General features: G+C 36.7%; 1 protein-coding gene across 4 annotated transcripts in view; it reads right to left on the bottom strand.

Moving 5' to 3' along the window:
* Window positions 1-15,953, bottom strand: part of LOC121284896 (homeobox protein Hox-D3a-like) — a 37,080-nt gene that overhangs the window by 4,853 nt on the left and 16,274 nt on the right. The window contains exons 2-3 of one of the 4 annotated variants that reach the window (XM_041200773.1): window positions 15,689-15,785; window positions 3,409-3,488 (exon numbers count right to left, since the gene is read on the bottom strand). In XM_041200773.1, the coding sequence (XP_041056707.1) occupies window positions 3,409-3,488; window positions 15,689-15,785 (177 nt within the window). Of the gene's footprint in view, window positions 1-3,408; window positions 3,489-10,535; window positions 10,696-14,919; window positions 15,786-15,953 lie in introns of those variants that run through there. The other 3 variants (XM_041200772.1, XM_041200771.1, XM_041200774.1) reach the window with 3 other exon arrangements.

Here is a 15,953-nt window from a genome sequence, read left to right as displayed (position 1 = left end):
GTGTATTATTAAATCCTCGCAATCTCTCGACCAAAGACTTCTTAAAAATATGTTTCTAACATAGCGAGGAAACTTCCCAATAAGTCTATGTGTGCATGAAGTGAGGGGCTCAGCATTAAAGCCAATGGTTTTTGACTGAAGCATGGCACCTTGTGCTCCGAGTGAGGTTGCCTAAGCTATTTGTTAAACCAGGAGGTTATTTCGGTGTCTGGAATTAAATGATCAAAACGCGGATTAAAACAAATCACTGTGAAACATATTTGAAACTTTACATGAAAATGATTGGCTAGCATTTTAAATTTTAAGTACAATGCCTAGTCTGCAAAATCATTTAAATAAAACACATTCCCGTATAAACCACCACAACTATTGGACGTATGACTTATCTGCTACTATATCACGTCACAAATAGATTTTCGATTCATTTAGAAAAAGCCTTCAGCCATACAAGACTTGACATTATAATGAAATATGAGGTTTGTGATCTGCGGCCTCCAAAGTAGCAGTCAGGCACATGTGCACATTTCAGCTGTTCCTTTAAGAAAAATGTCAATATTTTGTTTTCCTGCTCTATGGTGTTCGTTTCTATGTGTTTCACTGCATTTTATTTTCTTCTGTTATTCTGTTTTCATCTCCCATCCATGCACGCCATTTTAGTTTAATAATTTTGGCATTACACTTATTTACTTAGCTATTTATCTGAAATTTAATTACACTTCTGTTCATTCCCCACCCCCTCTGCCCATCTAATCTGCGTTATGTGTAAGAGATAAGGAAGTAACTCAGTATTATTTACTGCCATGGGATCTGAACCTACGCCATTGCAGCCAGCCTCCTCGATTGCAGTGGATTTGAAGGCACTATCTTCAGAATATCAAAACTAACATTAATATTAAGGTATTGTGAAAAGATTGTGGTGAAGCAGCAGATATGGTTCAGAAACACCAACTGCTTGTGAACTCTGCTTGAACCTAAATCGCAGCCATGGGCCATAAATCATTTGGACAATGGTCAACTGTTTCTGCGTTCATCTTTCAGATCTTTCTTACCTTACATGTTTTCTAAATGCAAGGGTGCATCATCTAATACAAAGATTTGATAAGTAATACCTTGTTATGGACCATCACCCCTTTATTTTTGGAGTGTTTCCGAATACATTAACTGCAATCGCGGGGCCCATGGCGAAAAACAACTCAACAAATTATTAATTACTTTTGGCCAACATGAATGGCAAGTCTTTCTGCAACACTATGGAAAACTAGAAGAGTGAAGGAAGTACATGCACCATGAAAGGATTCAAGTCAATGAGTTAATTTTCCATTTTTTCTGTTCTCGTAGGTTTCAAACTCGCGTAGAAAACGGTGTTACAAAAGTTAAACTGCTTTAGTACCGACTTAAGAAAATAGTAAAGCTACATCGTTAGACATGTTTTTTTTCTGTGTGTTCTGGCTCATTATTTTATGCCACATGTACTGCTTTATTTGCCCAAGGCCAGACCACTGAAAGACAGTTTCCACCATTTAAGTAGTAATCAAATAATTGCTTTCAGTTTTCTTTTATTTTTCAAGTTAATCTTAGCAGAGTAGTCAAATAATGTAAAAGCCATCTATAAAAGTGGGCAGTTCGTTGTTATTAAGGAACTAGAGCCCTCACAGTGCATATCAATGCACCTGTCATTGTGTGCTACGCAAAATTTATGACTGCTAGTGCTATGGTCGTAAACGCTTCACTACAGAATGAAAAGAAAAACACTTTCCAAAGACTTGCTATCTTCAGAAGTGTAAAACAGCTACAGCGTAGGAGGAAAGACCAGAAAAAGAATGCCCATACTCCACAAGTTTCTTATCTACGAGGCGTTTCGCCAGCTCTTGCAGGATTTTATATAAGACATTGAAAATTCTCTGGCAATTTGAAACACGGTTCAGACCACAAGCTTTGCACATCTAGCAGAAGCGCATGGCTCGAGCGGGAGGAACTAAAATTTGTCTTTGATAAACGTCAGCTGGGAGCCAAATTTGAAATCAAAGGTTTGATTTCAGGTATGAAGTGGGGAGCAAAGGGGGAACAAACGGGGGCGGAAACAAAGCTTTTCTCTTCTACTCGGTGTCTGGCAGGCATGTTCAACGTAATTTTATTCGTTATATATGTCAGCTATTTTAAACTGTTACCTATTCTACACATTTTCAGAAGTTGCTTAACCATATGGTATATTTTGTTTTAAAAAAACCCCGACTGAAATATTTGTTGCCTTCAGCCATCGCTCTCCAGAAGAAGCAGATTATTCTTGGGACAAAGCAATGTTGATTGTGTTTATACTTTGAGGATCAGTTCTGGCAAAGGGATCTGGTTGGATCTGCACATCTGGTCATATTTCAGCTTGGATCACTTAATTTCTTCCAGATCTGCGTTTGATTCCTAAACTGTAGACATCGCAGAACTTTGATACAAAATTGGCATGATATGCCTTCTTTGGAAAAATAATCCAGGGTTTGCAGAGAAAGGCAGCAGGATCCTATCACTAAGCCAAGATGCACCAAGGTTCAGTTGTTAACTTACTTTTAATATAAGTTACTTCATTCCATATAGAGCAAGTGGGATAAACGCGCTTATTGTAGACTATAAGAGTTGAATGAATTGTGCAGTCCTTGTCTCCAATTCACGATCCCTCATTGTGGTTTATCCAGAAATACGTCTCTATTATATAACCAAATTAATTTGCAAACTAGGTACAATATTTGGCCCGAGCAAATGAGACGGTATCTCGTGGAAGTTTGGTTTGTATTTTAAAAAAAAGGCGGTGGAAACAAATATATGAAGTTGAAACTGAGTGAGAAAGAATAAAGATCGATGTTGGTAGATCTGAAGTAAAGTAACTGGACGGAATGATACAGCTCAAATGAATCATTTCCAATGCTTCATAAAATGTACTCCCTTTTAGATTGAAAGAAACGCACACAGATATACATAATGGCTATAAACATACCTATTCTGGGCATTAAGATTTGCCATAAAGTGATTAACTTATAACAATTTAGTTAACTCCCGTTTCCAGTTGTATCGGTCCTTTTGAAGGCTTTAATGATCTGCTAGCCAGACGTGTTAACACGATGCAGCTCAATTTATCAGAATTCCAGAATATTTTACAAAAGCATTGGTTCTAACGGAGTGGAAAGCAGATTCACAGCCGCTTAGCACGAGAATAGGCGCAAATGAAGAAACCTAGAGATCACTTCCCTGCCTGTTTAAAGAATGTATTTCATTTCTGCTCTATGTGTTCCAGTAGCTAAGTTATAAGACCTTGAACTAATTCCCCATGGGCAAATCTTAGTTACTTATTGAGCGCACGGAGTTCATCAGAACACCAAATTCTGCTACAAGCGAAAAGGAGTGAAAAGTATAAAAACTCACCACAGATTTTTTTTCTATCTGCTTTTCGTTGGATTGGATTTGGAATCTGTCCAGATTGACCAGAGGGCACTGGTTTTGTTCTGAAAGCACAAAATGTAATGAAAAACTTTCATACGCACTAATACTATTTCTCTATATCCTATATATTTTAGATCATCTTCCTGACTGCTATCAAACAAAGAAAGGAAAGGACCTTGCAACAGGCCTCACAGATCCATTTTTGTTCTTGTAAAAATGTATTTGCTCTGTTATTTACATAAAATGTGTAAAAAGAACATGTTTTCTTGCGAGCTTTAATCAAATGACTACGTAGTTTAGCTTTTTTTTAAAAAAAGAAAAAAATATCACTTTCTTTGCTCCAGAAATTAGAAATGTGATGCTACTAAATATCAATGTTGTATAATTAATGAGGCGAGTTGCATTGTCAGTGAATGTAAAAAGAAACAACGGAAGAACGGGTTAAATAAATTTAAAGTCGGTAAAGATTAGGATAGGTAATTTGGCTTCTTTTTTAAAAAATGAGCAAGAATGCCTCCCGAGAATCTGAATACCCAATAACAAATCATTTATTTCGAGCGATTTTCATAATTCAAGTTGTTATTGCGGAAACAAAGCTATTAATATCATCAAGCATTTCAGATCGGAACTGCCATTTAGAGTACCAGAAATGTGCCTCGAGGGTGGCCTTATTATCCAATGAGCGTGATATTTTGGGGCCTACTGCACTTGGTAGCAAAATAGATCGTTCTGTGGTGGCCTTTTAATGGAAAATGGGCCTGAACGGAGCATTAAATAAAAATCACAATTTTATATCAGGCAGCTTTTTGGTACCCTCGAACTCACTCCAAAGCACTATTTGCAAACTGAAGGTATTAACATTCTTCATAATAAAAATAAAAGTATTTATTTCTTTTCTTTTTGACGTTTAAATATGTGCGCTTAAGCAAAAACTACTACCGTTGTCGAACATTTTATAGCCAGCTAACATAACAATACAAATATGGAGGCTTGCAAGAAAGGGCCTGGCGCCATATATAAAACTCATGAATAATGTATTGTATTGACAGGCGTTTATGCTTTGTCATTGGGGTACCAAACATCATGTAATATTTTATATCGATTAGGCAGAATCATAATGCTCGCATAAAGAGCTTGGTTATACAAAAAGTAACTAAAATGCAATAATACAGCACGGCCGGAGCCTTCAAACATGCTCTAAACTCCAAATAAATGTGCAAGAGGCATATGGAAGGTGAAGGGAAGCTGAAGTCAGTCAGAACTGCATTTTAGTGAATGTTATATCAATTCAAAGCACATGCTTAAATTTGAAAATATATTTAAGAAAAAGAGCAACTATGGCAGATCAGAGGGACAAAGAAATCGTCGTCATTAGCTGACAATATGTAAGAATCATAAGCCTTTGAAATGACCTTTGGCTTGTACAGCAATAACTCACCACTTAATGAACAACCAACGGAAGCGCCTCCACTACCTCACAATACAGCCCATCACACAACTTCACCATGGCTTTTCTATCCCTCTTTAATCCCACTAAGACGCAGCACTTTACAAACTAGTCTCACCAACTTGTGTCGATATTATTTGAAGTTAGAAGAGGATCCAAATCACAGTCGGCAAGACATCGCGTCCTCGGTCCAATGCCTCCCACCATAATGTGTGTAATGTATTCACGTGGCCATACGTCAATTTAAAAGGTTTTATTTCTCAGTAATCACTGGAAGTAAGTTAAGTATTTGCAGGGTAAAGTCGCTACTTTCCAGAAAGCAAGGACAGCCGACAAGCTTTAAACACTTGGTTGCTCTAAAACAATTACTGATAACTTAAGTGTTCTCAGCTATGATCGGGACGGTAAGTTTTTAAACTTATTAATTTCGCAGCAGTGTAAGAAGCTCTCACAATACCATCCTGAAAGGTATAAACAGATTGTCCATTAACTGATTTTAGCAGAATGAAAACGTCGAAAAGTTTTGAAAACTTTTTTTTTGTCACTTTCCTAAATTGCTAAATCGATTTGGCAGAAAGGCTTGGGAACGATTACGTGTTTATTACTTTTACTGTCCACCAAAACATAGTGGAACACAATCTGTCTATGAGACCAAGGCAGCTACTGTACGTGGTGCCTGAAAAGTTTGAACTTTTTCCAGGGTTGAGAAGTTTTAAAGCCACACAAACAAGGGAACGTTAATCGTTACCATGACGTGTGCTGGAGAGAGGTTTATTGAAATTTTAGGTGAAGTTATAAGTGAGTGGCCCCATCGAGCAAAATGAAATGCTACTCGGAGTAATTGGATTCAGCTGACTAACATGGCAGCCCAGCAGCTTCGAGGCATGCAGCAATGAAAAATGCTCCACTCAAAAGTTTTTACCGAGCAAAGCACATATGCAGACGGCGAAACAACTATTATACCTGTGGACATTTTGAGAATATGCCCAAATTTGCATACAAACAGCGTGACTTTGGACAATTTATATCTATACGTTTTCATTAAGAAAAAAGAAACGCCTTCCATTATTAATATTAAGGTTACAGCGAATTACATTAATTTAAAATGGAATTTCCAAAAGAAACAACTTAAATTACATTCCCAATCTTACCTTAGATCAGCGTCAAACCAGCGTGTTATGTACAGTAATAGCATTTAAGATATGTCTAAAAGTAGGAATTATAATTATTTGTGTTTTAAAACTGCAGAATAGTACAGCTGTGTTCTTGAAAGCAATTAATAAAAGTAATTGAATGCGTTTCTAAAACTGAAAGAGAAAAAGACAAGTTAACATTAAAAATGTAAATTCCACTGAAACGGGGTCGCCTAGATGCCAGGATTTAAACAGGGTGATTTGGTTTTTAAAGATTTACCCACGCTGTTTAACAGTGAAGTGCATAACTACAAAAATATTGAATTGAATCAATTGCAGAGACTATCTTCTGACACGATTGTTATGAGTTAAAATAATATTCGATATTTAATATTTAAATACATTTAAAAATACGGATGTCGTGATTTCCTTGAAATTCACAGATTGTTTGTCCTTGAACGAGAATAATATTAATTGAGAAATAATTTATACAGGCTGCTGCAATAACTTTAGCCCGCATTATATTTCTGAAGCGCATAAATCACAGAAGACTGCAGCCTGACGATAAGCTAGAGACAACAAATTAATGTGATTTACGATCTAAGTTTGCTAGTGACAGTTTGAAAAGTTCCCTGGGTTTCTGTGCCTTTTTATTTCGTTTTCCTTTTACATAAAACTGCAGAATCAGCTAAAATACAGCCACAAGACAAATCTGGGACTGCTCTGGTTTGTCCGATCTAACCTTTCTCAAATTGCGCACTTTCGTGAAAGAGCAAATGTTTTTTTTTCTCTATAAATCGCCATTCTTTGCTACCAAATCGTTTTTTCTGATCTGCCACTGAAATGGAAACAATACACGAGTTTGTTTCAGAATTTCATACAATTTGGCATGAATAATATGCTCTCTTGCTGAAGGCATTATCCAAACCTACTGCTAAAGGTTGCATATTATCATACAATTGCTTACCTGTGTGTCAATTTATCCTAAATCTATGCTTCTCAAACTCAATTTCTTAGCCTGCAGCTGCGAATAATATCCTGTGCCGTTTGTCTGGAGACAATGCTGTCTTAAACCAGATCTTGCGGTTTTACAGACATTTCGATACGAAATGCAGACGGTATTCCCGATAGAAATGGCTTCAGTCTCAGGGACAACTACCAATAAAAACGGCGTACAGAGATGTTTTAGCTTTTAAATCTAAACCGCGACTTTATAATCGAGCATCCGGCGAGGAAATGGCATTTATAAACCGGTAGGTATTCCTTTAAAAAGTTGCAATTTATGAATTTTATAGTGCAACGGATACCTTTTATAATCAGAAAATATAGGCGCTGCCTGAAGATACAGGCATATTTGTTCACGTGATCTGTGTTACCAGATTGCTCTGATTGAGCCAGTAAGTTGAGCCAGCGCTACCTCACTAACATCTATTTAATATGGATTGTTTGGTGCTTTGAGTCACTTCTTGCATTAACACTAATGAAGGGCTGAATGGAAATTAAATATTCCGTGCTGTACTTCAAAAAGGATTGTGAGGGAGCGTCTTTTAGAACAGTAGCACGTTTACTAAACTGAACAATAGATTTGTACTTTATTGCCATTTCATAGCCTCTAGGCTGTAAGTTATATATCATTCCTTCTGGTGTATTGAGTTGATTATTGCACTCATTTGTTTAATCAAACAAGTATCACTTTTGAAAGAATCGGATTTCGTGTATATATAGCTAAGGCAGAATATTTATATAAAATGCTAAATTCCGCTTAAAACACTTTAGTCTCTTGAAAATATATATCAACCTGTCTCAAAGCCAACGCGAAAGCTTAAAATAAAACAACATGTATTGGAACTACAACAAGCAAATATTTAGGTTAAGTATTGTGGGATGATCATATTTAAATCCGGCGAATGAACAGGGCTTCTTCTTTATCCCGTTTAGGATTTGAGTTAGTTGAGAGAAGCCGTCAAAGAAATACTGCAACAGATACGATTTCTGTGAAACTCAACCTCCCTATTTTCCAAGAGGAGAAATTAATCATCATTGGTAACTGCGGTTTTATGCAATGAACTTGATGTCTGTGGACTAGGAATTAATGTGGCATTTTTCCCTGTCTCTTTCAGGGGAAGCAACTCAAATCACAAGGACCAGTGACGGCGTCTGGTTATACAAATGCCTCACAAAACGAAGCGTTGGATATCGTTTCCTTTTGGCTCCGTTCTTATTTTGTATTTTTCTCCACAAATGTTTTGTTGAAATATAACGTTTTTAGTTAGGGAAAATTAATTTTCAGTTACATTCTATCGAATTGCTTAATATTACTGTTAAATGTTACTTCCAACTGTTCTTAATATCTGAAACATTTGCCTGTAATTTAATAGCAATAAAAAACATTTCTATTGACAGTAATGCATGACCTTATTGCACCTAGCGTTGGCTTAACGCAACATTTATCTAAATTACTTTACCCTCTGTGGCTTATATGGTCGTTATAAAAATATTGCTTTGCAATTACTACATTATAAATTATTTAAGGAAAATGAGAGTTGCATTTCAGTGTTTAACTTAGGCATTATTTTCGCCCAAAACCAATGTTGAGCAAGTTTGAGACACTGTCTTTTGACGATTTTTGAGAGCATAACGATTGTTGTGGGATTTTGTAAAACAGATAAATCTTTTATATCGTTCAAATTACCCCAGGTTTTCGACTTTTAAGTAATTGCTGTTATAGTATTGTTCGATCCCAAAAGTGTAAATAGACCATTTTATTACGGCAAGATTTCCCTTCGCTGATAATTTTATGAGGAGACTAAGATGAAACAACTAAGTGCTAATGCTTGCCACTGTGGGAACTCAGCTTTACGGGGAATATAATCAAATGGGGATCCAAAGACGGGTTCGACTGCAGCATATGTTCATACAGCAATAAAAGGGAGAGATTTACAATCTTCGCCTGGCCTCGGCAGCCTTGCAGGAATTACTAGTAGTGATTTATAACAGAGTGGAAAATTGTTGACCACCACCCCTCCTCTCCCCCTCTCTCCCAACAACAACTTTATTTCGATTTAATGAAAAAGTTGTAATTAAAGCATTTTCATTGATTCTTGTCTGCCTGGTTCTTTGCTGGTTTAGAATTTAACGGTACATGATACTGAGTTGAAGTGAGAGTCGGCAAAACAGTAACTTGGCGGTATGATCGCAGCTTTGTCATCAGTAAAACAGCGCTGCATTTGTCATCGGCGAATAACTGAATTAATAGGTTATTGTTTTAATGCATAATTTATTAAAAAAGGAAACGAACGTTGACTTTACACACGTGACGACAGCGCAAATTCAATTTCCAGAAGTGTTTTGTGACAAAAGCAACGGAAGCAATAAATGCCGAGGTTCATATTGTAAAATATCTCCAACCAACTTAGCAAAATCCTTTTTCAAAGACATTTGCATTTGACGTAGTAATTTATGCAGTTTAATTACATGTTTAGAAAGAAGTTTAGGAACAGAGCTGTCATATGCCACTAGGACGCTATACTGTAACTTAGATTAAGATCTTATATTATTCTTCAGCGTTACACAGTAAAATGTTTACTTACAATTTATTTTTAATATTTGCATTAATAATTAAACTTTTACACGTCGTTGTTAAACGGCCAGCAATAAAAAGCCAGTCAATGCTAGTACTTTATTGCATTGTACTATCTATATTATACATGTCTTTAATACGGTACCCTGTTATTGTCATACTAACCTCAAATCAGCAAATCAGAACTGTGCCACTTTATTACATTATAAAATGGTACCGATAGTGAAAATACAGTTTGTTCTCGTTCTGGGTAGAAATCACAACCATTTACTATTTAAATGAGTAAAACAGGCTTTTCTAGTTTTGTGGATAATCAGTTAACAGACTGCTATAAGAAAGAAATACTCATTTTCTGTAAAATAAAATCCCCGTAGGTTCAAATGAGACATTTGTTTCATCTTTTAAAGCAAAACATCTACTAAAAAATGAAGCACCAAACGCTCATGAATATAGTTTCTGTAGACGTGAGTACCTGCAATTGTTCTAGCTGAATCTCATTTACAGACTTTCCATTACGTTTCAAAGAAAACAAAATATATGACTCGTGGTATTCAACATAAGCTCAGGCCTCTATTTCGCTGTGTACAAACAGGCAGCAGATGCCATGACAGCCGGCATTGTTTGCAATAAAGCACAACTAAACCGTAAAATCTACGCCATTTCATGACACTCAACTACGCCTTAATAATAATCTTATCGCAGTGTTACTAACGTTTACCCCCACCTCCAAAATGCGGCCGGTACAAATTTCTGCACCTGAAGTTTATCATAGTTGCTCCAAAATGTTAAAGCTAATCCGAATAGAAGGTCAGTATATCTGCCTACTACAACTTATGACTGTCGCCTGGTAGCACAGAGTAAGAAGCAAAGGGCGCTATTCATCAAATATATATGACAGTTACATTCATTTGCTATCTTAGCAGAAACAAAACTAAAATTATTTACCTACCAAGCTTCCATTTTTCAGTTCCTGGCAACGAACCACAACAGCAAAGTGAAATAGCGGACCATTTGTATATAATATTCTTGGGATCTGTTCACTTTTCAAGTGTGATAGAGTCCTTTGCTTGGCCGATTAATGACGACGCCGTGTTTCTTTCGGGACGTACTGCATTAATTATTTAGTAAATCACGTGGCCGAATCAAATATAAAAGGATACATAAAATCTTACCACCTCTGCTGGACATAATGATAAAATGTAAAAGTCTTTATCATTTGAGAAATATTTGGTTGGTAAATATGTTTTAAAATTCTAAAGGGAAAGACTAACAAATATGGCTGTTTAGTAGCGTTGGGTTGCATCAGCTTTGTCCCATTTTGAATGACCAGCCTATGGCATGGTCGCATTGACTCTTTGCCTTCCTTTCAGCTGTTTCTCTTTCCAGACTAGAAGCGAAATAACGGGGCGGTGTATATACAACAATAACAATACAGCAAACATTATTCATTTAAGTTTAAGTTTATTCGGATTTGTGAAACTAGATATTAAGATTGTTTCATATTTAAGAAAGTTAAATAATACAAGGTGGGTCATTTAATGCATGTATTTGCCCCTTAGACGTGCAGAGAGCTAAATACATGCGTGTACAGAAAGTGCACATGTGCATTATCACATACACACCCACGTATATATACATTCATACATACATACATGTAAACATATGCAGGACCATATCCACATATGTATACATTCACACATGCATATGTACATATATGCACACACACAAAAACATATGCATGCGTAAAAATAGATACATGCATTGAAGCGGCACACAGCTAGATATAAGGGTTATATGTGGCCGTGGGAGCTGTGCTGTGCGTCGATAAATATAAGTATGCAAGTTGATTGATTGTGATTGATATGATATGTGACGTTGTGAATTTTGAATGATATAACAGTTCAGAAATCATGATGTTGTTTACTTTTATGTTCTATGTTTCCCAATTTAGCGCACTCGATATTTATGTGACAAATTATGTAGTGTAAAAACTTGAAAATAATTAAGATTCTGAATTTAAAACATTTGAATTATAAATTGTAACCAGTGCCTACACTAATACGTGTAGCTGGATAGGTTAAATATTGATAAATTACATGGCTAAATGAATATGAGACGTTATCAATTGACCTTGGTGGTAACTGCGGTTAAAAGTGGGCTGCTTTTCAAGGAGAGAGGTGTTGCACAAAAGTCAAAGTCATATACTGCTTACAGCTTCTTTTAGAATATATATGCTCAGGTAATTTAGATTGTACCTTGAAAAAGACAACGTGTGCCGCTGATTAATTGTTACTTATTTTTGGCTTTTGGCATACATTGTTTCTCAGTTTCGGGTATTACTGCTTTACGAAATATTGCAAAATATTTTTAAAAGTTCGTTTGTTTTCACTTTTTCTGGCTTGTTGTAAAACAGAGAGTGAATCTATTGCACTCAACTTTGATAGAAGACGGTGCAGATTTTTTGGTGGGGTGGGTGTGTGTGTGTGAGGTGGGGGGGAGGGGGGGTGGTGGGGGGTGGTGTGATTATGAACTATAGTTTAGCAATAACATGGGCCAGCCCAAAGCACCTACATGACAGGATGCTGTGTCCACTCGGTGTTGAAAATGTGCCTCCTTTAATTACAAAATGAATAATGACGAAATTATGCTGACTTTATCTACAATAAGGATGCAAGAGTGCTAGAGAATAGAATTATTTACAACTGCATAACTGGATGTTTTTGTTTTCTAATATTCTTTTTATTGTTTTACTATTATGCATGTTGCCATGGAATTTAAGTGGCACGAGTAGAATTGAATTTTGGCTTAACAAACAAATATGGACCATCATTCGACACAAACGCCAACCGCTGCAACGCGATTTCGAGTATTTTGAACATGTCAATAAACGTGGCAAAACTATATCTTTATGGCGCATACGTGGAAAAAAATTAGTGGGAATCTCAATGCATATATTAGAAGATGAATGTTTGGGAGTGTTTCTGAACGTTTTCGTTATTCAAGCATCATAGAAAAGGGAAGCAGGAACATATTGAGTTGAAAATAAGCAACGTTTGAAGCTGAGTAAATCAACAACTTCTACGTTCTGTCATTAGAGATAAAGTGTAGGCAACGGCTGAAATGTCACTTCTGCAAAGGTGGAGGGACAGGAGAGAAATGAGTTTAGAGGCTCCGTGCATTATATTAAAATCTGCATCTGCATCTCCTGAGAAAGGATGCAGAAGTTACCCCTACAGAAATTGGATTAGTTCATACGTGAGAAACTATTTCAACTGGCTTTAACTAGAGGGTGTCTGTGTTAAAACACATAGAAAAAGCGAAGGGTAGGATTGAGTCCAAAAGGTCAAGGGTTTAGAGGTCAGTCCTCCAGGCTGAAATACAGCTAATCGAATAGAAAATTTGTCCTCTTGGTGAACCTGTTTCTACAGTTTAGCCGAACTTCAGTAAAATACCTTTTCAGCTTCTCAACATGAAGGCGTCAGAAAAGGACATCTTTGCTACGCGTGAACCTTAGCGTTTTGTACTGGAGACAATGATTTAAATGGTATAGAGAATATCACTCATTTATAATATCAAGACGTGGATATATTATAGTAATGTCATGTGCAAGTCTGAGAACTACACAGCTTATCCTATAAAGAACAAAGAATCTTGGAATTCGCCTTTTCAAATAGACCATGTCCAGCTAAGCCAGCTGCAGGCTTGCAGGCCAGTAAAGGGACAGGAAAAAGAGCTGCACCGCCAAATTTCTTTTGTTAGTGAATGCTATAAAATCGAGTTGAGCATTGAAATTTCCTAGGAAATAGATTTTCTTGGCTTGTATTTTGACGGAATTCTGGCATTGCCCTCTAAATTGCTGTGTGATTGCGAATAATGATTTCCTGAGAGTTGGTTTGGCTCGGTTTCCTTTTAGCGGATTAGATAGCCCATTAACACAAACCCCTCCGGACTTTTTCCCCTCACATACACTTTCTACCAAGCTTCAATTATTTTAAGGCAACATTGCGGACACTCGCCATCTTTCTTTTCCAAAGCTCCAATTTTACAGATGAGAGAAATAAAAGGGCCTAAACTTAAGACATTTAATTTATTCGTGTCTTTAATAATGCGTATGGAGATAACCTTCAATTGTAATCACACAGCTAAACTCAACATCGGCCCCCATTTTTGCTGTCATGGCTATCATAAATCAGGGAATGCACGCTTCATTGTGAGGAGGCTGTATATCTAAAGGTTGGACAATTCCTCAAAAAAAACCTACATTAAATGTACCCGGAAGGGTTTTGTGAGAATTGAATATATATTTTTAAATTTAGCTTATGGAGGTAATATCATCATGAAAACAGTAACGTATGTTCGAATATCTAATAAACTCTTCCTTTATGGCACAACGGGCACTTTATTCCGTTTAAACATCTGGATATCCTGCAATGAATGACCGTTTTAAAACATTGCATAAAGGAACTGAATGAGAAATCTCCATGACATACCAATGTGCCACTGATTGATATCGTGAGAATATTGGCACAGCACATACAATCTTGTGTTTCAGGAAGTTCTGACTCGTTTCGCCTGGTTGTAACATAACATTAGCTTCCTTAAAACTGCCAGAAACAACGATCTTCAGCAATTTGTGTTTAGGTGTAAATTACCTAATTGAAGAGCCTCTCGGCTATTGTCCTTGCCTCTCTAAATCAACCACCAGTGTGTCTTTACAGATTAATAGGCTGGAAAAACGAATAGGGCTCTTCACAAAGCAAAATATACACGGTGTAGACCGTTTCTGTTTCTAAACTGTGTACCTTGTCGTATTGTTGTTCGCTCATCCGTTCTGGAGAAAATCGAAAGGAAACACATTCCCACTTGTAATACTAAACGTTCACAGATTGGTGTAACCAACTTACTCATTTATCAACCAACAACCCGAGAAACAGAGTTTAACAAGCGCCCTGAACACAAAGTACTGTTGCAATATTTCACTAACCGCATTTCTCTTTCAGAAACCTTGCTTTAGATAACATCGGTTGGTGTCTTTACCTATTTGATATTGAATTGGGGATCATTGCATTTTTGGCACTTTGTATTCTTGTATGTAAGGTCTAGTTTCATGACATTTGTTCACGACAGCGTCGCAACATAAGCGGTATTCATATATAAGAATACAAGTCCAGAAACCAAAAAAAGGAAAACTACTCACGCTATTCAGCTTATTACTACTAAATTTATTTTTTGAACTTTAGTAGTGCGTACGAATTTTGGTATCGTTCTTGAACATAAAAATGTATGCAATCTTGCATTGTAGGCTTGTAACAATAATCCATCCAGCAGCACAATTACAAATACCATTTTCTCATTTTAAATAAAGAAACCACAAAACACTGTCTAATTCCTGATCACTATAAATCTCGAATATCAACACAATATACACAAAGAGATGGAATCGCAAAAATACATATTACAAGCAAAAATAGTTGTGGAAAACAGAAATTACCACAACAAATCACTGGGCCTTCATTGTAAAATAAAAAAGACCATGAACAAGCGTCGCAGCCTTTCATTTTCATGCGAGCAGACTACACATGTACCTTCCTGGAGTGTACACCTCACCATGTCTTCACGACTTAGTGCCTCGCACTTGTTAAGGTTACTAAGGTGTGCTGTGTGATAAGAATAGCCACTGACTAAAATCGAAATGGTTTCAGCTGCGACTTTTTCCTTTTTGTTTCATTTCCTACATTTAAGAACAAAGGTGAGGCATAAGACAAGGTCCCTTCAATGCCATAAAAATCAGCAGGAAAGCACCTACAAGCCATGTTATCGGTACATGCAATTTCTGCCTGGAAATGTCCCATTATATACACTTAAAGAGCCACTTATAAGATGTGCTTCTATAAACTTGTGAGGTCTGTTTGTTGGTCCTTGGAAACAGTTTGTAACTGTTGATTTGAAGTAGAGGAAGAACCAGAGGATCTGGTCTTTGTGTTAGGCAGTTTGTGATCTTTTTTCCACTTCATTCTTCTGTTCTGAAACCAAATTTTGATCTGGCGTTCGGAAAGACATAAAGTGTGAGCTATTTCAATTCGACGTCGTCTTGTCAGATACCTGTTAAAATGGAATTCCTTTTCGAGTTCTAAAACCTGCTGCCTTGTGTAGGCAGTTCGTGAACGTTTTGGTTCCCCTCCTGAGTAATTAGGGTTCACTGAAAAACAAAACAATTCAACAACCATTCAAATCCGGACCGAAAGTTTGTCAAACCGCTTTCACTACACAATCCTAAAGGCAAAGCCTGGGCGCACATTGCACAGTAACAGTATCTCTGGTGAGAAGTTCAAATATATATATTATTACCAAGGATCACTTTAAAGTT

Source organism: Carcharodon carcharias, chromosome 12 (assembly GCF_017639515.1).
Source record: "Carcharodon carcharias isolate sCarCar2 chromosome 12, sCarCar2.pri, whole genome shotgun sequence".
NCBI classification, from domain to species: Eukaryota; Metazoa; Chordata; class Chondrichthyes; order Lamniformes; family Lamnidae; genus Carcharodon; species Carcharodon carcharias.
Note: the sequence above shows the minus strand (reverse complement) of the source record. Positions and strands in the feature narration are given on the sequence as shown.